The sequence below is a fragment of the Aythya ferina genome (genome assembly GCF_964211825.1).
Source record: "Aythya ferina genome assembly, chromosome: 3".
In the NCBI taxonomy this organism is placed as follows: domain Eukaryota; kingdom Metazoa; phylum Chordata; class Aves; order Anseriformes; family Anatidae; genus Aythya; species Aythya ferina.
In genome coordinates, this window is record NC_140298.1 from 114,665,707 (window position 1) to 114,689,387 (window position 23,681).

A 23,681-nucleotide genomic window follows, 5' to 3' on the forward strand; every position below is an offset into this window, starting at 1 on the left:
TGTCCCAGTCACTGGTGTGGCTTTCCAGTTTAACCCACAAATTTGAGTCAGCTGAAGCTAGGACTCAAATAGAGGATGGATATGAGACGTGCCATTACATCTATTTGCGAGTTGCTGTGTATAGGAAATAACCACAAGCAGCAACCTCTGTTCTTTTTGGACCTTACCTACTCACATGGAGATAGGGAAAGGGACATTCCTCCTAATTATATAGTATCTAGTTTATAGTATCATATATTATATTACTATATATAATATATTATATCATCATTTATCACCTATTATATATCATACACCATCATATATCATATGTAATATATTTAGAATTTGCTTTCTCTTTTTACAGAGCAATATATAATTATTTCTGCTGTTACATAGGGAGGATAAGCTGCCAAAATCTTCTGCAAAATGTCATGTATCAGATCAAGGCTAGAGTTCCAGATCCCTTTTTGATTGAAGCTTTAATTTAAACAAATACCCATCCAAAATAGCTGCATTAGGAATTATGTATACAGTGATACAATCCTTTCCTTTCTTTTCTTTTTTGCACATAATCTCTTCTCTGCCCAAGAAATTCAACACAGCTACCTTTTAATTAACTCATTATCTGCCATCCAAATCAGCCTTGAGAATAACTACTGTAGGTTCAGATGAACTGGAAAGGATGTTTCAGTGGGTAAAATGTCCCTGAGATAAGGGAAACACTTTTCTTGCTCAGCCTTTGAAAAATTGAAGTCAATTACTCTGCTAAAATTGAGGTCTAATTCCCAGATTTTGTAAGACTCTACTCCCAGACCCAAGTACTCAGATGTCCTCAGGCACTTCAAAACAGTGCTACAAAGAACACGTAGGTACTCTGCTCATCTCAGCTTTATTCTCGTTGTGCTGCAGCACTCCAGCTGTAAAAAATTAAGCTAAAAACACCTCTCTACTTCAAAGAGGAAAGCTGAGTACCAGTGTGTGTCTGCTTATCACAGGAGCATGAACCAGCAACAAAATGGGGTAAGGAAGTTTGCACAGAGCAAAGTTTGTTGCTGTCTTGCAGCTTACTATCTCTTTTCCCTATAACCATGGTATGCTCAATTGCCTTGGAGAAGGATTTTCATTTTCTTTGCAAAAGTACTTAAACCAAGTTTGCTAGGCAGAACTAGGGAAAGCTCCCATTAATCACACTGGATATGGAACAAATGTAGACAGCCCACCAGGAGCACTTTGCAGGGTTAGATTCTTTATCTCACAGTAGCAGATATCCAATCTTGAATTCCAGCACTGGTTGCAGCCAGATGCAGACACCTCTAGGACAGCCATTTATTACCAGCAGGAGCTGCCAGCCCTTACAAGTCCAGGGATCTGCATTTTGCAGAGTCACTGAGAAGCAACACAGCAGGATTTTACATGTGGACAAATACTTGTGACAGTTTTAGAATACAAGGGACAGCACAGCTGAATTTAAGGCTTACAGTTGCACCATGGACCATAAAAATTCCTTGTAAACGGCCAAGATATTTATTTTAACTGTAACATCTATTTAAGTTAACTCTTAATTTATCTTCTTTTTACAAGCCTTCCTACAGAGGTTAGCTGAGCATCCCATTGGCAGCAGACAAAAAAAAATAACTTTTTAGCACCCCTGCAAAGTGAAGCACTATAATTATTTCCTTCTGTTAACAACACAAAAAAATATTAAGGAGCAGATTTTTATCTGACATAAATCATCATTTCCCCATTTTCATCTCATGAGTCAGCCCCAGGCAATGAAATATAATCGCACAAATGAAATCTGTGGCAGAGTTGGAACCTGAAAAATCTACTTTTCTCTGAACAATGTGATGACTGCATGGTGTTTAGCATGCCTTAGGTCTCTGTGAAATTAGTAATACAAGGTAAGATGAACGTCAATGAATGACTGCAAGTTCTCTGCTAGATCATCTCAAGGGATATGACAGTGTAAATCCATTTGCTTTCATGGAGCAACAGGAGCTTGCACTAGCTGGAGCTGTGCCTCTCTGGGGGGAAAGGAATGTGGAGAAGAAAAGTGATTTCATTAGGAAGAGAGTGTAGGATGCGTGTAAATATGCATGGCATCCAGCTTCAGAGGGGGGGAAGGGTATTTCTTTTGACACAAATGTATGAGGGAAAGTCTGGAGTGTACAGCATGCAATTATATTTCTTAAAGCCACTTTCATTCAATTTCCATTCATTTACTTCCTATTTAATGTCACAATATGACTCAGTTTATACCAGCAAATGAGCTATACTACCATAGCATAACCACGAGATAAGTGGGAGAGCCTGGTGTCAATGTCTACAACTAAGAAATTATGCAGGGTAAAAAGGCACAGATTGCTCTCCGTTCATTCGCTCGTTCATTCACCAATAATTCAGTACTAAACTTTTAGTACTGTGTCTATTGCTGCCACAATTTTGGACCCAGACAACCAACACTCCTCACAAGAAGTGCCTGGGCCGAGTAGAAGCGTTAGAGCAAGCCACCAGCCACCTCTAGTAGCTCTGTGGGATCCTGTTCCGATGAAGAAGCTTGGCGACTATTGAATGCTCTCTGTCCTATTTTATTCACTGGTATAGATGTAGTTAATTCGACTGTGGACATGTGAAGTACATCTGAACCTACCATCTCAAATTGATCAGCAGTGGTATCTGATATCATCAACACAGTTTACAATAAAATGAGGAGAAAACAGCAAAATAATTCAGCTTCTAAGTACAAAAACTCCCCGGCACATTTGATAATGACTCTACTCACCAGCATTATCCTGCTGCTTGGTGTTTTTGATGTATGCAGAAAATTTGGAGAAGATATCGATTCCAGCAGTGTTTGATTCCCGGTGCTTAGCAGCCAGCTTGGGATATCTGAAAGGAGGTTGGAGAGTAACAAGGTGTTACCAGCACTATAGTCATGATTACAAATATAATTTAAAAGAAGACATTTTTAAAAAGCCCTTTACGAGAAACTGCAATTAGCATTGTCATTTATCTCAAAACAACAGCTTGGCAAGACCCTCTTAATGATATCTGTATCTGTCAAGGCAGAGATTTGGGCAGTTACACAGGGATGGCTTCAGGACAAAGGTAATCACACTGGTGCTTTATGTGACCACCATCCAAGATACAGTGGCCTTAAATCAGGAGGAAGCATAAATTTCCAGAAAGGTGCAGGGGAGGCTGGCAGCCAGCTCTCTCTGTTATGAATGGCAGTCATGTCTAACTCCCTGAGCTGAAAATGTCTGCCAGGATGTAATAGCAAGGCGTGTTAGCATCAGCCAGGTGAAGGAACATAAAGTTTTCAGTCTCCGAATTGTTGTTTTTATAGACATCTGGCACAAAGGAATATATTGATTTGAAAGATCAACATGAACTAACGACTCCTACTGATTTCAGTGGTCTTGGACTAGACTACAGAAAACTTAAGTACCTGATCTCTTGCCTCATGACTGGTCCTATGGCTTCGCATTCAGTTGGAGGTAAAATGCTCCATAAGGAACTGAGAATATTTTCATTGATTCATAGATTTTAAGGTCCAAAACACAAGCCAGCAATCTTTTTTCTCTGTTATCCTTGTACTAAGTCCAAAATGCTTGACTAACTAAGGCATATCTGGTGAATCTGACATGTTCCTTGGTTGTTTGTTCCAATGCTTATTCATACATATTGAAAAATCTGTGCCCTATTTCTAAGCTGAATTATTTTGGTTATGATTTCCAGTCATGGGCTCTAGTCATTTCTTGATGAGACTAATGAGCACTTTTCTGACTCCAGAGCTCCTTGTACTCAGCAGTCAGTTCCCCTTCCAACCTTTTTAAGGTTCCACACAGCTCAGAAGCCTTCAGTTTTTCATGATAAAACACTTTTACTGGCACAGATATTTTGTGTGGCAATGCTCTGCATCCATTCCAGGTTATTTTTAGCTCTGTAAAATGTGGACACCAGACCCCTACAATTCTTTATTTTTTTTTTTAGCATTGGTCTCCTTAATTCTGCATACAAGGGCATCCTGAAATGTGTACAGAGAAAACATTCTGCAGTTATTAGTCATACAAGTAACTTTCACACATGGAAGTCATCTCACTGAAGCCAGCAAGTTTCATAAATAAATATTACTCCTGTAAGTAAAGATCGTAGGAGGGAGTGCTTTTTAGGAACTCCTCTTAGGACATCTTTCATTCCTAGGAAATGGCATATTGACTGAAAAAATCCCAAGTTCTTACTTTGGAGGTGCAAGAGTCTCTTCCAAGAATTCCTCAATCTTGTTAACATCTGTCTTGACTTCTCCATTAAAAGTCAAGAAAGGTGGGTGGGTCCCAGGAGCCAGATTGTGTAGATCAGCTGGCTTTCTGCAGAGAGAAAAAAGGTCATGGAATCACCAATCTTTATGGTCAGGTAGCTGCAAAGATATTTACGGTTCCTGCAAAATCAGTTTGCCCTTCTATTTCTTCAGCAGTTTGTGGTGAGAATACTTTTAAAGTACCCTGAACACGCTGTTTAATATAAAAACATTCCACAAGTGCAAAAAGAAATAACAGACTTGAATCCCAACTATTTTGTTGTGCACCACAGGCTCTCTAAGCCAGATACCAATCTGACTGAACTTGGTGGGGCCTTTCTATTGGAAAAACACTGGATCGTATAACTACTTTCAATTAAACTGAACAATTTTTACCTTTTCAGGTCAACAGTGGTGACGTTGAACACAACTCCTTTGAGCCAGAGGATCATGAAGAGACGCTGGGAGAAGGGGCAGTTCCCAATGCTTTCTCCATCTATACCAGCCTGAGGGATGGAAAAAGACAAAAAATAGAGTTCAGATATGTTAGTCACTTATCTCCCTCAAGATGGAAATTGGATGTTGAAAGAAGAATAACAAGTTCAAAAATAACAGTGCCTGTTATTTTATCTAGTTTATCATTAGCTCCATAATGGAGTTACTCCAAGATTCAGCCTTCAGCAGGAGCTTGAGAAAGCAACCTGGTGCCTCTCCTGGGGACAGCTCTGGCTCTAGATGTGTCCTTTACTTATGGCAAGCAACATCCAGAAGACTGTATATTCTTCTCACCATATGTTCACTGTATGTTCAATTACTTCCATCCTACAGGACTGCCTGCTGCATTGACATGCTAGGAAACTCAGGTTTTCTGCTCTAAATCTGTAGATTGCACATCACTGGGTCACTGTTTTACTATCCAAAATGGGGACATTTGGAAGTGGATTTAAACTCAAACATGTCTAACATTCACTCATTCTTCTTCGTGTCCGGTAAAGAAAGAGCCTCAGACACAAACAACTGGATCCAGATAGAAATCTGCATCTGAAGACTTCCAAAGTTCAAGGCAGACTTCAGCCGCCACATTCAGTCTGTTCCTATCTCTAGCACCTAATGAGTTGCCTACAAACCACTACAAAACAATAAAAAACTGCTAGTGTTAGTACTAAGGAAACAGCTTGTGTTTTTTTTTCCTTTAAAAATTTATGGTCTTTGGCCATGCAAATTCTGACTTTAAGCCATAGAGGGATACAAATAACACTATTTGAACTGAGCCAAAGCTGTGTCCAAGGACAACATCCTTCTACAATAATTACGCTTGTGGCCAAAGCTTTCAAGACGATAATGGTTTTGATAGATTTCCATTTTAATTTGTGGTACCATTGTGTTTAAAAGAGTCTTATAATCCTGGTGAAGCAACCAACCTTCCTTTGTTGACCCATATGGGTTGCATAACTGTATTTTATGCACACAGAGTGTGTCTGAAAATGGCTGATGAAAGAGCTAAGCAAATACATGTCCTTTTCCTCTGGAGAAAATATTATATTACTCTGCTTGCTTTCATAAATTTTATCTTATTAATATTCAAGCTGTGGAGTGGCATTTCTCTATCTTAAAGAAGGAATCACTTCTAATTACTGCTGTTTTGTGAAACGTTCACAGACCAACTAGAAACATTTTGAGATGTGTCCAGTTGCTACAATGGGCATAGGAAAAGTTTAGCTGAAAGATTATCGGGTAGGCGTCATGAATCTTTCTCATGTCTTCAACACAGCTTTTGATAATTTGGGGTTTAAAAACAAATTCCAGATTTCCCATCCACCAAAATATGGAGAGAGTGTGGATTCAAGGCTTGGAGACAGCCCATTGTAAAGTTTAGGGCTATGTAAAGAGTTTTTCTCTGGGCTCAGATTCAGTATCAAACACTCAGACTTTAGAGATATTTGGATCTGGGGGTACAGTTTGGCTGCACTTCTACCTGAAATTATAGATCAGCCAAATGCCTGGCACATGGCATATGTAAGAACCTGCAAACACTGTGGATAAAGTAGTGGTATGGTATGAGATGAGCAAGAGAAGATGCTTCTTTCTGACTGCTTGGCATGTGAATATACTAATTTTGCACAACTTTATTAATTAAATAGTTAGCTCTGCTCTCCAAAATTCATGGCAGAACAATGACAATGTTACCATGGGAATACCAGGCACCACAGTGTTGCATGCAATAATTACTGTGAAATTACGTTTATTGTTTTGGCTTTGGCTTAATAAACACTTGCCAAGAACTTGTAACTTCTTAGCCCTCCTAAAAAGTCAAATGCCATAGGGAAAAACAGTGACACAACAGCAAATTTCCCCTTGGCTTTTTCACCATCTCAGTCTAATCATACCCTTCATAGCAGAGTTGGCTATCGGAGTCTGCAAACAATATATTACAAACCTTAAATTGAAGGAAAAACAGATTGACCACTGAATTAGAGAGCAAAATAGTGCAGACAGAAGGGTTGTCTCCCACTTAACATCCATCTTCAATCCATCTTCTCTGGACTTACTTTGTCTTATTAACTCCATTGAATCTGATTCACTCTTCACCTGACTCCCCTCAAAGTGAGTATAAAACCCTGATTTCCCAAGTCCTGCAGATACCTTCTGAGCAAATGGGTCTGGAATAGCCATAACACACAGAGCACCAGCCCTTTTATGGGTCTCCATCCTGCATGGAGGCACTCTCCAGCCAGTCCTCATAGCCCACTTCTTGTGTTGCAAGTAACAAATTTCAGCTTCTCAGGAAAGAGAGGCCATTTCCTTGCACTCTCCAACTATATATTCTCGTAGGAAGGTTAAGGATTACCCAGATGTGCATCTTTTTGTACTTCCTCCACCCTGAAAGGCAACAGTGAAAAACCCTCTCAAGACCGGAGAGGCGTGAAGGTGGGAAAGAGTGGCTGAATGGCAATGAAGGGACAGAAGTGATGGGTCATGTGAGGCAAAGGGATGCAGAAATCACTGAGGACAAAAGATGTGGAGTCTGGAAGAAATAATATTCATTTGGAGATCAAAAACAAAAGTAATTGTGTAGGTCAAACGAGGCCTCCAACAGCTCCAAATGGTCAGAACGTCTTCCCAACACTTCCAGACGAGTGGAAAACATTAATTGCTAGAGACATGTTGGGAATACACAGAGGAAATTCCAGAAACGAAAGATAAACTAAAGACACAGTATGGTATGATCTCTTTTCAAAGCTTCTGGATCTGGAAGCCAGGCTCATGATTTGGGTGGAGTCTGACTCATGGGTTTAGATCTCATGTGACTGGCATAACTGAAAATGCTACCACAAATCACAAGGCAAACTGGTGACAGAGGAGGGAACAGAATCAAAATCTCCCCAGCAACACAATTTATCCATCAAATTCAGCTCTTGTTAGCAAAAATTATAGGCAAGGCTCTGTTGGTTTTGTGAATCCTTTCTCGTTGCTTCTAACAGCAGTCAGCAATTCAATGCTCAGCACTCAGAAAGAGCAAAAACTTAGTGGGTAATAACTTCAAAGGCTTATCAGAGTGTCTTGAGATTACCTGTGAAGTCTATTAACTACTAGGAGGAGAGGAGGAAGAACAGAGAACTTCCCAGGCTTAGTTACTTTCAGCTTCAAAGGAAACCAGCTTGCTTAAAGCACCCTGGTAGTGACTAAATGCAAACCTATTATGTGTCTGTCTCAGCTTAAGGGCTCAGAAATGCAGGAATTAAATAATACCTTAATCAAGATCAAGAACTCAAACAGTGGACAGAAAGAAAAGAACAAATAATTGACAAGCTGTAGAAACACCATTTATCCCTGCTGCAACTCACAAATGAGCACAAAAGCTCTCTCATGTAGCTTCCCTGAGGCACAGCAAAAGTGATCAGCTGCTTACAGAAAGGAGCAAGTCGATGAAATATGCACCTTCCCTGTCAGTAACGCTGGATATTGCTGATTCAATGACTGCAATCGGCTATAGACTTGAGGCTCTGTGGATGCCAGGATCAAGGAAACTGAGATTTTAAAATGTGCACTTGTAATTCTCAGTGCTGTAAAAGGGTTTCAGGGCCTCTTCCTCCCCACAGAACAGCAATGCCTCCTTTGCCCTATGGAGAAACACCTCACCTTTTCAGACAAAAAATTCCCAGAGTGACCATGGAAGAGTAAAATGGATTCAGGAATTTGCTGGGTTAGACCCCTTGGCCAGTGTTCATCCCACTGAAGTTTCCCTGAGATGCCTAAGGCCCCCTGTGTGGGCAAGGCAGGGAAGCACATCCAGAAAATGAATCTGGCCACTTTTCATTTCGACTGAGCCTGATGAAATTTAGATGAGATGTATGTAGACCCCACTAACAGAAAAGCCTGGAGTTTGTGGAGGCAGAATTGCTGGAGGATTCTTTTGCTCCATCTTGGAAACATCACTTTCTACTCTTGTTGCTTCACTTAAACCTATATTTATTAGGTTAGCTACAAAACAGGATGCTTTTCTACTTGGCCTGTGACATTTAGGTACTACGCACTATTTGATGCATGGTCTTGCCCTGGAACTCAGTGTAATCACATTAGGAAACCCCCAGCATCACAGCAGCTGCTTGCCTCTGTCTGAGTGATGACAAGAATGAAGAAGGTATTCTCGTTTGTTATTTATAAGGCACTTCTCCTTGAACAATTCAGCTATTTTTAATGAATTAATTAAAGCTTAAAGATATTTGTGTGCACAAGCAGGGGATGTACCAACACATCACCAGGGAACAAAATTACAGGAGGCTTCAGGAGGGAGAAAAAAAGTCTCGGTGATTTTATGAGCTTGTGCCAAACACTTCTATAAAGTAGCAGCAATATCGAGAGCCTCCAACCACTGCACAGCATAGCTGAATGACGCGAACAGGGAGCTCTACTCAAGTTCAGGTTACTGCTTTGCCTTAAATGAAATAACTGTAATAAACTTCCTCACTGGTTCCAGAAATACTCCAACTGGTAGATGCAGAGTGACTGCAATGCATACAGGCAACTGTATGTTATTATACCTAACCTTAAGAGGGAAAAAGGTTTTGTTTCCAGTTCTTCCCCAAATATAGAAGCTTTATAGCAACATACTGTCATTAATAATGACTAAGCATCTAGCTTAAAAATGGCAGCACTGGAAAGAGCTGCATATTGGAAACCTTTGTGCTTTCTCCAGGAACAGAATATATTTGGTTTTATCTATTTTCCTTCTCTTTTAATTTTTCATTGCATTGGGACCGTTCTGTCCAGTGCTCTCTTGGACTCTCTGGTAAAGTAGGCAGATATTTTTGATGACACTAAAATACATTTCTTTTTCAAAAGGATTTTAACAAGTTAGCAAAAGCAGGCAGACTAGTTCACCCAAACGTTTCCAAGTAAGGATTAAGGAGAGAATTGATTTCATCATCCTTACAATCAAAATCTAGATTCACATTGCACATGATTGCACTCTCTCTATTTTAGAATTGGGAAAGCGCCTGCCTTTTGACGCTTACTCTCCTTACACTCAGAACCCAAAGGGGAAGTGAAAATCCTATTTGAAATGCAGAGCAGGCCAGGAAATATCCTATTTATTGTGCCATTAAAAAGAAAAAAATCTGTCTTAGTAATTATACCACACACACAATAGCACAGATCTCCATTGTAGGGAAAAACCGTTGGCTGCAACATGAGATCGGAGAAGCCAAGGTATTGCTTTAGCAAGGCTCATTTTTTTTTCCAGTTTCTAGTCTCTTTCACAAGTTCTTGTCCAAATGTAAAAGCCAGTAAGTTATTTGGAGTGCCACCAACGGAGAGGCAGGCTAAGAAGTGTATACTCATAGTGTAGCACTGGTAGGTCTCAAGCAAGAAGTAAATCTTGTAGTGAAAGTCCTGTGCATCACAGGACACTCTTGTTGACTGTGGCTCCAGTTCAGGAAAGCATTTAAGCATGTGCTGAAATACATCCCAATTCAGAGGAAGTATACGCTTGACTTTAAGCATGTTCTTAAGTCTTGATGATTTCAATGGGACTTAAGCACATACTTAAGTATTTTCCTGAATGGGAGCCTATAATAACAATAATAAATTTGCTGTGCAGCTTTTTAATTTCATTGGACTTTTTCCGAAATTTCATTTTGCTACAAGAAACTCCTAGCAGCAGCTTTCCAAGCGAGGGCAAGCTAGAGCAGAAATATATTCCTATGAGCACACACATGGAAATGGACCATGTGCATACACGTCAAATAAAAATAGAGCATTTGCTAGAAAGACTGTCAGGGTAGTAACAAAACAAAAAGGAAGTGGTGAATATCTTTAGCCAGCTCCCCAAAAGCCAGCCAAAATGTCGTCCAAGTTTGGCATACATACAGGCATACATTATAGATGCACATAAGCTTAACTTGGTTTGCATTGCTGGCCAACTTAAAGGGAGCTGGCTTGTTCCACGCCGTTCAAACTGGCTGAACAGCACGTCAGTAGAGCTGAGGATCTCCAAGGAAAGTGCCGTTATTACACTTTCCAGGTTGTTGCAGTTATGGGAGAGATGCATTTGTCCTCTCAAGACATTCGGGATTTTCAGGTGATGGAATTGCAGGTTGGAGACCCCATGGGTATTGGTCTTCAGGCTTGGTAAATCATTATTTTCCAACCTCTTATATTTATATCAACTTCAGCACGGGCAGGACAGGATCATATAGGCCAGGTTCTTCCTGGGGATCTTTTCATTACGGTTTAGGATGTTTGTAATTAAAGATCAATTGTGTCCAGTTGGTCCATCCACCTGGGGCAGAGCACTTCTACCTGACACATCAGCTGAGGTGCTGGTAGCAGAGCAGCAACCTGCACAGAGAGGTCTTGGTTTTCCTCAGGGTTTTTTGAGAGCCACTGGCCACTGCACGTGTTTTGCATTCAAATAACCTTTGTGATGTCTGGGAATGCCAATCTGTGTGCAGATTAGATTCAGAAGACTATAGCCTGGTCACAGGTGGACAGCCTCAGCATGGAAAAAAGATTCATGTTATTCCATCACCTCTCCTGCTTTCTTTTAAAGCACTTAAGGCCTATGACTTGGCAAATATCAACAGAATAGAAAAGCACAGACTGGTCCAACACCTTGGACCAAGAAATTATTTTGTTCTCATTTATATTTGTAGATCCCTTACCTATCACTGCATGCATTCACCTTTACGAGAAATTGGTTATAAATAAACAAAGAAGTAGAATCTGTAATGAAACTCCTACACCTAAATATATACAGCAATTTCCAAACTAGGGAATGATAAAATATATATATTGTTGTGTTTTTTTTTTCCAAAGACAATGCTCTGCTATGAGGAATTTCTGCATACCAAATCTGACATCCTCTCAGTTGTGAATAAGGGAGGAATCCCATGAATAGTGACAGACATTAAGCAACATGGGCAGTATTGTAAACACAAACTGCATATAGCAAGGTCTTTCACTTATAAGCATTCTTTTCATGTCAGCAAAATACCAGCTAAAGGAATGGGTCGTCTATGCAAGCTGACTTTTTCAAAGGGGCTAGCAGTTTTAGAAGCTGTGAGACAGTTCGAAGATGGCTGACTTTTCAAAAGTATCAACTCTCCACACACGGAGAATCAGGCCACAAGCCACCCTGAAGGAATAGCTGTTTTTTAAAGTCTTAGTAACAATTTTCTAGATCTGCTTTGGGAGTATCCCTTCTATGAGCTTCTTGAGCAACTGGGAAAAAAAATAATAATACGAGAGCACTGAAAAACAAATTTCCATTGTCACGCTACTCTTTTGAGGAGGACACATGTAATTTGGCAAATCCTGGTGGAGATGTACACCAGGTTTGGCCGTACCACTGTGCTGAGTGTCCTGGTATTGGAGACCCAGCAGGACGGGCAGGGTGCTGGGACCACGAGAGGCTGAAAGAGAGCTCTCAGCGCCTGGCTTCCCTTCATCCCATCAGCCAAAATCTCCTTTCAAAATTGCTGAGACTATTGCAGTTTCCCTCCCCTCAGAAAACCCACAGCTTCTGTTCAATAAAGCTGCGGATGTTTTAAAATGTGTTTTTCTTTTAGACTTTGAGCAATTTAGAGCAAAATCTTGAAATTCTTCAAAAACCAAAATTGCCATTCTCATCACAGCTTCAAACTAGCGGATTATGCACAAAGTTTGTGTGCATCTGGACACAGTGGACTGCATATATGTTTCTTGGCTTGACAGACAAAAAGAAAATCATCCTTTACACTTTTTCTTCAGCTTCTCCAACCTAACAAAGCAATTGTGCACCCACCACTCACCAGGATCATGGCAAACGAGTTTGTATTCCCATATTAGCCGTTGGATGCAACTACAGCGAAAGGTTTTGAAAAGCTTTGTTTTTTTGGGGGGATCCATCTTCAACTATTAATTACAAATGAGATAACATGAGGAGGGAGGGGGGAGATGAGGAGAAGAACTCAAGAAATGCCAAATGTATAAGCTTAATGTATGGAATGATACTGGAACAAATGATTAGGGAGTCAGCTCACAAGCAAATGTGATAAGGTAAGAAAACATAATATTATATGGAACAAATGACGTTAAAATAATCAGATTTTGTTCTCTGACAGGGTATCCAGCACAGTGAGTAGGAAGGATGTGGCAGGTATCTAGAAGGCGACTTCTGTAAGGTTTCTAACACAAGCTCCGGATCATATTTTCATAAGGAAAGTAGGGAAATAGGATGTGCATAAAATTTCTGCAAAGTGCTTGTATGAGTAGTTGAAAAAATACTTTTGGAAAAATAATAATCAAATTTTCTGTTAGTCTAGATACACATAACAACTCGAGCTACCATAAAGGTCTGTGACAAGATGAGTCATATTTAATGTTTCCATCAGCAAAGTGAAGGAACAGAGAGAGCCTGATGAAATTTTCTGACAGCAACAAGCACAGAGGGGTTATTGGTATTTCCCAGGAGAGAAGTAGACTCCAAACCAATACTGAGAAGTTGGAACAAAGTGTCTGAAGTCACTTAAATGGAATTTAGTGAAGTAAACCACAAGGTATAAAACATAAGAAGAGCAAAATCCAGTGTACAAGTAAGGGATGGGGAACAGCGAAGGAGGTTTTACGTAAATCACAAACAGTATGAATCACCAGAATATGCGTCCACAAACAACAGCAACCTGATAATGTGATGTATGTGTGATGTTTTACTAGGAGTGTCAGACAACATAACAGTCCTCAAGCACATAGAAGACTATTTTACAAAGAGGATGATGATCCACTGTTGCTCATGTCCACAGAGTATAGGATTATTATTTTGCTTAATTGCAGCAATAAAGCTTTAGGGGAAAAAAAAAAAAAAAAAAAAATCCAGTGTAATTATATGAATAATGAAACACAAAGCAGGCTTTCTAAGGAGGTTGCAAAATCTGCACTGGTGGAGGCTTTGAAGAAATCAAAAGGGGAAAAAAAAAAAAAAAAGAAAGAAAAAAAAAAAGGATCTGAAAACTGGTCTCACTTTATTTCATTCTGCTGCAGAGCAGGGAGGTTGCATACAATGTTTTTAAATGCTTTCTAACAGTATATATTCATGCCTGACAACAAAGCTGTTGTTGCTCTCAGTGCTAGGTGGTGCAGAATTCTGCCTTCCTCTGACCTGCACAGGATGAAGTCTGGCCCCAGTGAAGTCAATGGGAATTTTGCCTGTGACTTTGACGGGACCAGAATTTCACTCACAGGTTTAATGGCCAGAAGGGACAATTATAATAATCTTTCCTGACCTTTTGCATAATACAAACCATAGATTTCACTCAGCTTGTAGCCAGCATCTTGTGGTTGAACTGGAACACATGTTTTAAAAGGTTTTTCAGGAGAGACGTATGCTAGACATAGAGTGGTAGTAAAATCCCCTCTAGTGGTCTATGTTTGCGTTGCAGGGTGAAGTTCTCGCTCCGATTGAAGTCGACTACAAACTTCCCATCTGTAAGATTTTCCTAAAGATAACTAACTTTCCCCATCACTTATATATATAGTTTCTTTTTCTCTCTTTTCCAACGATTGCATTTCTGTATGTGGGATTAACTGGTGGAAGGGATCTTAGTCACAGGACCTGCCAGTGCAGTACTCAGAAAATAGTCACCATTTTAGTAAAGGTCAATGCAGATGCTCAAGCATCAGCTACTGCTTGGTTACTGTGGCTGCCAGGCTGTATCTCCTATGAAGATGTCTTTCCTTAAGACAAGTGAACTTGTCCTGCAATGTATTCGTACTGGATGGCTGTCCATGCTCTGCACATACAGGCTGCAGATCCTACATTTTGGAAGCATATGCCTATAGGGCCACATTCTGATTTTGGTCTTTCATTTCCAGAGCTATTAATGGACTATAGACAATCTAATTCTGCTCCCATAATAGTCAATATTCATAGAAAATATTCCTACTAAAGATAGATAATCCACTGATTTCAGTGAAAGTGGAAACATATTTTAGATTCACCAGTTGCTTTCTAATAAGTGATTAAAACCACAAGTGATTTTATGAGCTCTGGAGAAAGAAACTGGGAATGAATCTGTTTTAGGTATCTGTAGAGCACCAATTACAATTGTTTTAAATATTGATGATTCAATATCCCAATAGCTGATTAGAGATGTAAAAAATTTATTCTCCCAGGAAAGCTTGTAGAAAATAAAGTGAGAACTAGGTCATTGTCAGAAATTGGCATGGGCAATGCAAATTATAGTAAAATTATTAATGTTTCTGGTAGAGATCAGGTGCAAATACAGGAGTCATTTCTTTAAAGAAAGCTCTGTGCAGAGACCTCCAGTTCCCACTCCAGTACCAGAATCCTGCTTGCAGTTGTTCTTGTAAGAATTAAATCCGTGCACATCTGGATTTTGAATGTCTGTTAAAAATCTCTGAGTCTGGGATGGTAATCTGGTCATATAGTACATTCTGCAAACGCTGATGAATTGCAGCCAAATTTCTATGCCTCTAAGCAGCATATCAGACTAACAAATAATAACAGCAGCCAGGTGCTGAAAGTTAATGCTGAACCTGAAATCAGATCCAGGGCTGAATTATTTATTGAAATTCCAGGACTTTATTTGTGCTATTAGAAGAGAGAGGCACTTGCAGCCCCTGCGAATACAGGGCTGAACGGAGGGCTGCCTCTGACAAGGGCATTTACCACTGAACCAGCTGACTGCCGTGCCAGCCATAATCTGCCCTCGATGGCCTCATTTTGTATCTTATTTAGCATCATATAAATATCTTCATCGGTGACTTCTGAATGAATGGGAGGGAAGAGCCATCAGGAGCTCTGCAGAGTTATTCTGCAGTGTCCAGGACTCGGTCCTCCTGCCTCTTGTGGCATTGCCGAAGTTACCGGTGCTGCAGAGGGTATGAGACAAACCTGATCGAGATGGGAGCAATGGTTACGACTTTCACTGAAACCAGATCAAGTTGCATTGCAAAGGAGCAGTGCATCGCAGGCTCCAGCTAGAATTTGATTTGGCTTTTGCATCTCAGCATGACTTCCCAAAGAAGCCCCCAATATCTTCAGTAAAATACTTACTGGTACAATAATGACACTGCAAGCATTTGGACTGAACCTTAAAGTCATGTGGTTACAAATAAAGCATAAACAAATTTTCTGGTTTCCAGCTACTCACAGATAACTCATTACAGAATTTAGTATTTAGGGAACATTTTTTCACCTTTAATATTTACTTACATTCACAAACTGCTGTATTTGTTCATCTGGTCATTTACACTACATACAGTCAAATTTAGCCATTAAAGGGGTTGTTACTCTACAAGGTAGCCTTTTCTGATAGCCATCTACAAAGGAGGGGAATGCAATGCTCCCTGAATATTTCATTAAACAAGAAACAGAGAGCAAGTTCTGAGTTTGTAAATGTAAATACCTGCAATGAAAACAAAAGCCTAAGAAGGACACAGACCCAAACAGCAAACAAATGTTCCTTGTTACTCATCTCAAAGCAAAACAATTTGTGTTCTCAATATCAAACACTCAAGAAAATAACAGTGATGCGTTCCAAAAAGCTGCTGAGAAAGTCTGAACAAGTGAGTGTGCTACTGAAAGTATTATTTACAAGTATCTTATGAAGGTGTGAAACTAATGCATAATGATTGTTGCAAATAGGGAAAATCTGATGGATCAGTGAGCAGAGTTAGGATCATATTTCTTATTATCTCAGTGCAGGATTATTTCTTAAAACTTCTGTGTCTATGCTGTTTGGGTTATTTTGAAATGCTGCTTTGAAAACTTCCCATATCATGTTTCTTTTACAGCCTTCTCAAAACACAATTTGACTTGATGCTCAGGCTTACTTTCCTCTAATTTCATTTTATTCTATTATCCAGCATAAAAGAAAAACTTAGATAATGAAGTTTAATTAAATGCTATTTCTTAAAATCTTATAATTCTTCCTTTTCTTCCCTTGGTACAAAATCTCACTTACACCACTGCAGTTTCCCTAGCATCTCTTCACTCCTTCCTGTCCTCCTGCTTCTGGTATCCCTGGCCATGATGCCTGTTCTCAGTGTTGGCAGTTTTTATGCTCACTATCATTGAGTCCCCTCTCTTGGGCCCCTCATGCTCCAAGAGAACCTCTCTCCAAGAGGATCAGTCATGCATGGTGGGACTCAGAAGCAGTCAGCAACATCTTCCTCCTCACATCTCTCTTCCTCGGTCTCCTCATCCATTAACAAATCACTTTCTTGATTATTTTTTTAAGAGTCTCTCTCAGCAGCTTCTCATCACCATTATCTCTTCTTTCAGTGTCTTCTTGGTGCCAGTGTGTGTTCTACAGGAAAATGTTCGCTAGCTTTTGAGAAGTTTCCCTGGCAGATTTTTGTTTCATCCTAGGCTCCTGGTAGGTCCAGGAAAGAGAGCACAGAGGTTTCCATTTTGCAGGCTGTCAGAGAGCTGTTTGCCATGATGACTGCAATTTGCAGAATGTCATTTGAATGACATACACCAAGCAACCACCAGAAAAACTCATTGGAACATCCAAGTTAATGAGATAATTGAGAAACTAGTATTTGCTGAGAGAATTTCTCATCCTTTTATATATATATTTGAGTACAGCAAGCCCCAAATCTCTCAAGTATCTAAATAAACTCAGAAAAATTAGCCATTTTTTCATGTTTTTCACTACTAATTCCCTCTGAAAGAGAGAATGTGAAATGCCAAGTGCACTGGCAGTTCTTGAAAAATACCAAATCTAAAGAATTTCTATAAATACCCATTTCCATTGAATAGAGAAATATCAGTTAGCACAAAAACCTTTTTCTGACAGCAGGGCACAACATGACTGTTACTAATTGCACCTCTCTCAACAGTCCTGGATATGTCTTATTTCTTTAAATGTTCCTCCAGATCCTTGGTGCACAGTGTAGAAGAGATGCCCAGGGTTTAATCAGGAAAAAAGCACTTTTGTCTATGCAAGCTGAAGCAAGATGCTGACACATACAAATTGTGCTGGGATGCCAGCCAAGGTCGGGGAAAAGAGGCATTTCCTTCCCTTGGAAAAGAAAATCATCATTTCAAGGTTACATCCCCTTCCCGACCACATCCTTTCCAGGATCACAAAGGCTGGACCCAAGTAGCTGTGTGCAATCAGCACTTTTTAAATTATTATTATTATTCTTAGAAAACCATCTCTTTTGAGATAAATAATGCAGCCTTCAGGCCTAGATCCTACTCGGCAGGAAAGAGGGTGAGGTTTTCCCACAGGAGCATGCCAAAGGGCTGCTGGTTTCATCATTGAGATGGACAGGTAGGAAATTCCCACTCCAAAACAAGTCTTCCTGCATCTAGGTTTGATTGCCTTTTGTATGGAGTGAGTAGTGAGAAGCGTGACCTCTGAGATGTGCAGAGAAATGCTGCATTGATGATGAACTAAATGATGAACATCAAGTCCAGGAGTTGGACTCGATGATCCTTGTGGGTCCATTCCAACTGGGATATTCTATGGTTCTATAAATAAGAAGAACTCCAAATGCTCGCATTCATGCACTCTCAGGAAAGGTTCTTGGTTCCATCTTCAAACAGGGTAAATAGTTTTGAACCTCAAACAAGACCCAGATTTAGAGCTGGCTCTAGAGCTTAACTGGGGAGTGGGATTTACTGACATTAAAGCAAAGCCAAAAACCCAAAGTTAGAGTAAAGTTATAGTTCTATAAAAGGCAACTCAGTAAACTGAGGCAAATATATCATTCATCTGAAACTGAATGTGCAAGTCAACAGAGGAGAAAATGAAAATGATTGAAGTGATAGAGGAAGTCTGAAACAAGGCTTAGTAAGGAAGCAGGTAGGAACACTGTATCCTTTTGTCTTGTCCTGAAAACGGAAAGAACTGGGCACAGTAAAACAATTAAAACTGCCATTCAGTGAGGTCCTACAACCTGCAAGAACATTCTGTGATTCAACTCCTCTTCATCCAGGAACAGCTTTTAAAAAAATACTACAGATAAAACAAACAAACCAAACAGGTCTCCAGTTGCACAACGAAACAGCAACAACAGCTCATCACAAAACACGGGGCAGTGAAAGAAAATCATTTCCTCCCATGATATGCATTTGTATCTGTTTGAAGTAAGCTGCTCATTCAGCAGCTAAAAGCAAAAGGAAAGCAGTAACACAACGTGCCTGTTGACCCACACAAATTGAATCACAATCTAGAAAAACACCGTCCACAATAGCAGCGGTCCATCAGAGGCCGGTTTCTCTGAATTCCACTCGTTTCGGACAATACACAGGTACAGATGTACACCAGCACCCAAAACTACAATAGCTAGACATGGTGGGTGGCAATGCTCAGGGTGTTCATTTGGGTGCTGAAATACTATGGGGAAGAGAAACTTGGCAATTAATATAGGGAGGTACCTGCCCAACCTGAGAATTAATTCAGTATTTTGTGAGGACCTAAACCACAAAGCAAGAGTAGATTTATAGCCATTGATCTATGTAAAGAGAAAAAGAGGAATGTGATTTTAGCTAGAAAAGCTGCTGTGTTGCTAGAGATGAAAATTTACACATTGGTGTAAATGTCTCATACATAATGAAACCAGGACATGGAGATGGCATGACTAAGGGAATGAAATTCTGGCTCCAGGACAGCCAGAACGAGAATTCAGCTCTTGCAGCTCCCAATTTAGCTCTTCCTACTTCTCAGCCACAAGGTCTGACCCACGCTGGCATGGATGTTCAGAACATGGCCAAGGCAGCATCTGCCTTTTTTCATCTTTGAAGGCCCTTCAAAGGCCTTTTTGCACCAGGGTAAGTCTAGATTCTTGCACCAGGGGAGGTTTAGGTTGGGTATTAGGAGAAATTTCTTTACTGAAAGGGTTGTGCAGCACTGGAACAGGCTGCCCAGGGCAGTGATTAAGTCCCTATCGCTCGAGGACTTCAAGAAACATGCAGATGTAGAGCTTTGTAGCATTATTTCATGGTGGACTTTAGTACTAGGTTAAAGATAGGACTAGATGATCTTAGAGGTCTTTTCTTTCCAACCTGAATGATTCTATGATTCATTCATAGAATGAATTCTATGATTCATTCATTGAATTCTATGATTCATTCATTGAATGATTCTATGATGGCTGGCCCTTGAGTACCCAGAGAAAGATTTAAAAAAAAAAAAAAAAAAAAAAAAACGCCTTACTTAAACAACATCTGAACAAATCCCTTTATAATATTGCACTAAGGACACCAAGATACATTTTAAGACATGCAAGTGGCCTCTGAACACTATTTCTGTCAGAGTGGCTTCGACCAGATTTGTGCCACATTTCAGTGGCACAGAACACCAAACCTTTCTTCTGTGCTTGAACCAAGCCCTATTCTGGTTTGCCAAAACATCCTCCATAGCATTGTCTACTTGGTTTTTCAGACATTAAGGCATGTTTATTCCTGTATTGACTCTAGCTATATGTGCTTCTTTACATCATATGTAGTCTTCCTCTGAACTAGAAGAATGAATACATTCATTCATTCTTGAATAAATGAATGAATACATGTATTCATTCTTCTAGTTCAGAGGAATTCACTCTTCTTTGGTGTCTCACTCCAATGGTTAATGACTTTTACAGTTATTAATAAGCTTATTTCTAATTCCACTATAACTGACCTTAACTAATTGTTAATAGTACTTGTACTTGTTACCACTATATTTAAAAGCCCCCTACAGATACATTTCATATTGCAACTAAGTGATTTCTGTTTCTTACATGAATGAGAAATACCACCTTAAGGACAGCACTGTCTTCAAGCTGGACCATCTATCTCCCTGGATTAGCTCATCATGCATTGAACTCAACTGCTAGCATGCAGCAGCACACACTCCATGGAGACAACAAGTCCTTTTCCAAACAGCACAACATTGTACTCAGATGTCTCTATTAGCAGTAGAAGCTGGAACATTTTATATGGGCTTTGGCATCTTCAAGGTTAACAGAAAGGGAAACTAAAGCAGTACATAAATCAAGCAAACTTCCTTCTGCATGTAAACTGCATCCCCAGTATCATGACCAGCTATTAACATATGAAATATTGGCAAATGGAGAATCGAGTCATGATATTTTTTCTTAGTCCAGATGAAACCAACATATGCAAGAAGAGGAAAAAAGTAATTTACTGTTATTGTGACTATTCCCATATATAATCTCTGCAAGTTTAATATCTATGAAATTCAAATTTGGTACAATTTAAAGCAAAAGAGAGTCAGCTTCAGTCCTGAATATAGGTTTTGACCATTCTTAATAGAGTTTACATCAAGCCTGCACAAATAAATACCATTGTCTTCTGTCATCTGCCCTGTACACAAAATGAGGGACTACCAAGAATGAGGATTTAGAAAAGTGAACTGTCACTTCTGAGCAACTTCATCCTTAATGTTACATTATTTTTGCTGAAGAAGCTATAGCAGGGATAGGTTTAACTCCTACAGTCCCACAGGTGCATTAATTAGTCATTACAACACAAGTCTCTTGAAATATTCCTCAATCAGTGCTTTATCTGAGGTTTATGCATGGTTATCAGAAATAAGTACATAGAAGCTATTTCAACTTCATTTGGCAATCAGGCACATGGAAGAAAATTGGAGAAGCGTGATACTTCACTGGTAGAAGCTGAACCAGGAGACTTAGGGGACCAACACTGAAATGATGAGAACTAAGACACTTATTGATATAAATTTATGAGTCTGTGAGAACAAGCAGACAAAACAGAGATGTTGGAACAGAAGTCACTACAGAAGATACAAGAAAAGGAAAAAGGGAGGACTAGAAGGAGTTTGGCTCAACTGCTGCCTGAAAGCAGACAAACATCCAGTTCTGGTTAGTTTGATTTCTTTTATGTCCAGGAAATCAGGATTTTCAACATACTTTGTTAGGAGACAGTTCTACATCACAGACCTGTTCCCACCATACATTTTCAGTGGTGTTCAGGATTCTTTTCTGGGAAAGAGCAAAGAATACTCCCTGCTCCCACAATGCCTCCACATCTGGTGGAGGACTATAATCAGCTTGTTACAAAGCTGGAACTGAGACCAGGAGAGCCTGAAAAACTTGTCCAAGGTCATCGAAGAAGGCAGAAGAGCAAAAGAGTACATAAAAGAATTTGGGTGGTAACCTAGCAATATTACTGACCTTATGTTGCAGAATGTGCATGGCAGGACCTTTTCATATTTTGACTAGGGGTGGATCAAAATAAAAATCAGGAGTTTCAACCTGGTAAGAACTGTTGCTTTTGCTCTGTATTAGGATAAAGAGCTGAAACACTGATTTGTTCATAGGATGGAAGTTCAAAAATATCAGCATCTGGGGCCACTTTAACATGGCAAAACTTTGCAGTAGTATCATACAGAATGAAGTATAGCTCTGGTGGTTTGTGTCCCAGTCTCTTTTCTGAGCACACCTTCTCTTCTGACACTGTAGCTACACAATTTCTGTGGTGCACCAGGGTAGCTGAATAGAGTAGGAATCTTATATCATGGAAGAGATATATCATCCAGGGAGCACTGTCATTAAAGAAAATTATATATATTGCAGAGTAAACACATAAACACTCAGAAAGATAAGTTATCAAATGGGTGATCAAGTGTACCCTCAGAAAGTTTACAGACCACACCAACTCAGGCAGGCCTGTTGATCTGCTTGAGGGCAGGACATCTTTGCAGGGGGATCTGAGTAGGCCAGATCAATGGGCTGAGGCCAACTACATGGCATTCAACAAGGATAAGTGCTGGGGCCTGCACTTGGGTTTTAACAACCCCATGCAGTGATATAGATCTGGGGAAGAGTGGCTGGAAAGTTGCCTGGCAGAAAAGGGCCTGGGGGTGCTGGTTGACACCGAGCCAGAGGTGTGCTCAGGTGGCCGGGAAGGCCAAGGGCACCCTGACCTCCATCAGGAACAGCATGGCCAGCAGGGCCAGGGGAGTGACTGCCACTTTGTGCTCGGCCCTGGTGAGCTCGCATCTTGAGTGCTGTGAACAGCTTGGGGCCCTCACTATGAGAAGGACTTTGAGTTCCTGGGATGTGTTTAGAAAAGTCCAATGAAGCTGGTGAAGGGACTGGAAAACAAGATGTATGAAGAGGGGGTGAGGGACTGGGGTTGTTTAGTCTGGAGGAGGCTCCTCCTGGCTCTCTACAGCTACCTGAAGGGAGGCTGCAGGGAGGAGGGTGTTAGCCTCCTTTCTCAAGTGACAAGTGGTAGGATGTGAAGAAATGGCCTCAGGTTTTCCTGGCAAGGTTTAGATTGGAAGTCAGGAAGAATTTCTTCATGGAGAGGGTGGTCAGGCATTGGAATGGGCTGCCCAGGGAGGTGGTGGAGTCTCCATCCCTGGAGGTATTTAAGAGACGTGTTGACATGGCACTGAGGGACATGGGTTAGTGATGGGACTCAGTAGGTCAGGTTGATGGTTGGACTTGGTGGTCCTGAAGGTCTTTTCCAACCTAGATGATTCTATGATTCTTCTATGATTACTGAGACAGAATAATACTCTCTTACAGTCATTTAAGTTAACAGTCAAATAAAACATTTTATGGAGCCATTCCACATGTATGCATGAACTTTGCTATCAAGTTTATCAGCTAAGAGCAATGACAGGTAGATTTCAGTTACAGAAAAATCTACCTTAAAGTAAAAGCCATGAGGACCAACTTTGCACATGGGCAGATAGTGATAGGACAAGGGGGAACAGTTTTAACCTAAAAGAAGGGAGAATTAGATTAGATGTTGTGAGGAAATTCTGTATTCAAAGGGCGGTGAGGCCCTGGCCCAGGCTGCCCAGAGGAGCTGTGGGTGCCCCATCCCTGGCAGTGTCCAAGGCCAGGCTGGATGGGACTTTGGGCAACCTGGTCTGGTGGGAGGTGTCTCTGCCCATGTCAAGGG

General features: G+C 40.3%; 1 protein-coding gene across 2 annotated transcripts in view; it reads right to left on the reverse strand.

Moving 5' to 3' along the window:
- The window catches only part of CLIC5 (chloride intracellular channel 5), a 68,440-nt gene that overhangs the window by 22,162 nt on the left and 22,597 nt on the right, over window positions 1–23,681 (reverse strand). For both annotated transcript variants that reach the window (XM_084512379.1, XM_084512380.1), the window contains exons 2-4: window positions 4,679–4,788; window positions 4,227–4,352; window positions 2,765–2,871 (exon numbers count right to left, since the gene is read on the reverse strand). In XM_084512379.1, coding sequence (XP_084368505.1) covers window positions 2,765–2,871; window positions 4,227–4,352; window positions 4,679–4,788 — 343 coding nt within the window. The remainder of the gene's footprint in view (window positions 1–2,764; window positions 2,872–4,226; window positions 4,353–4,678; window positions 4,789–23,681) is intronic.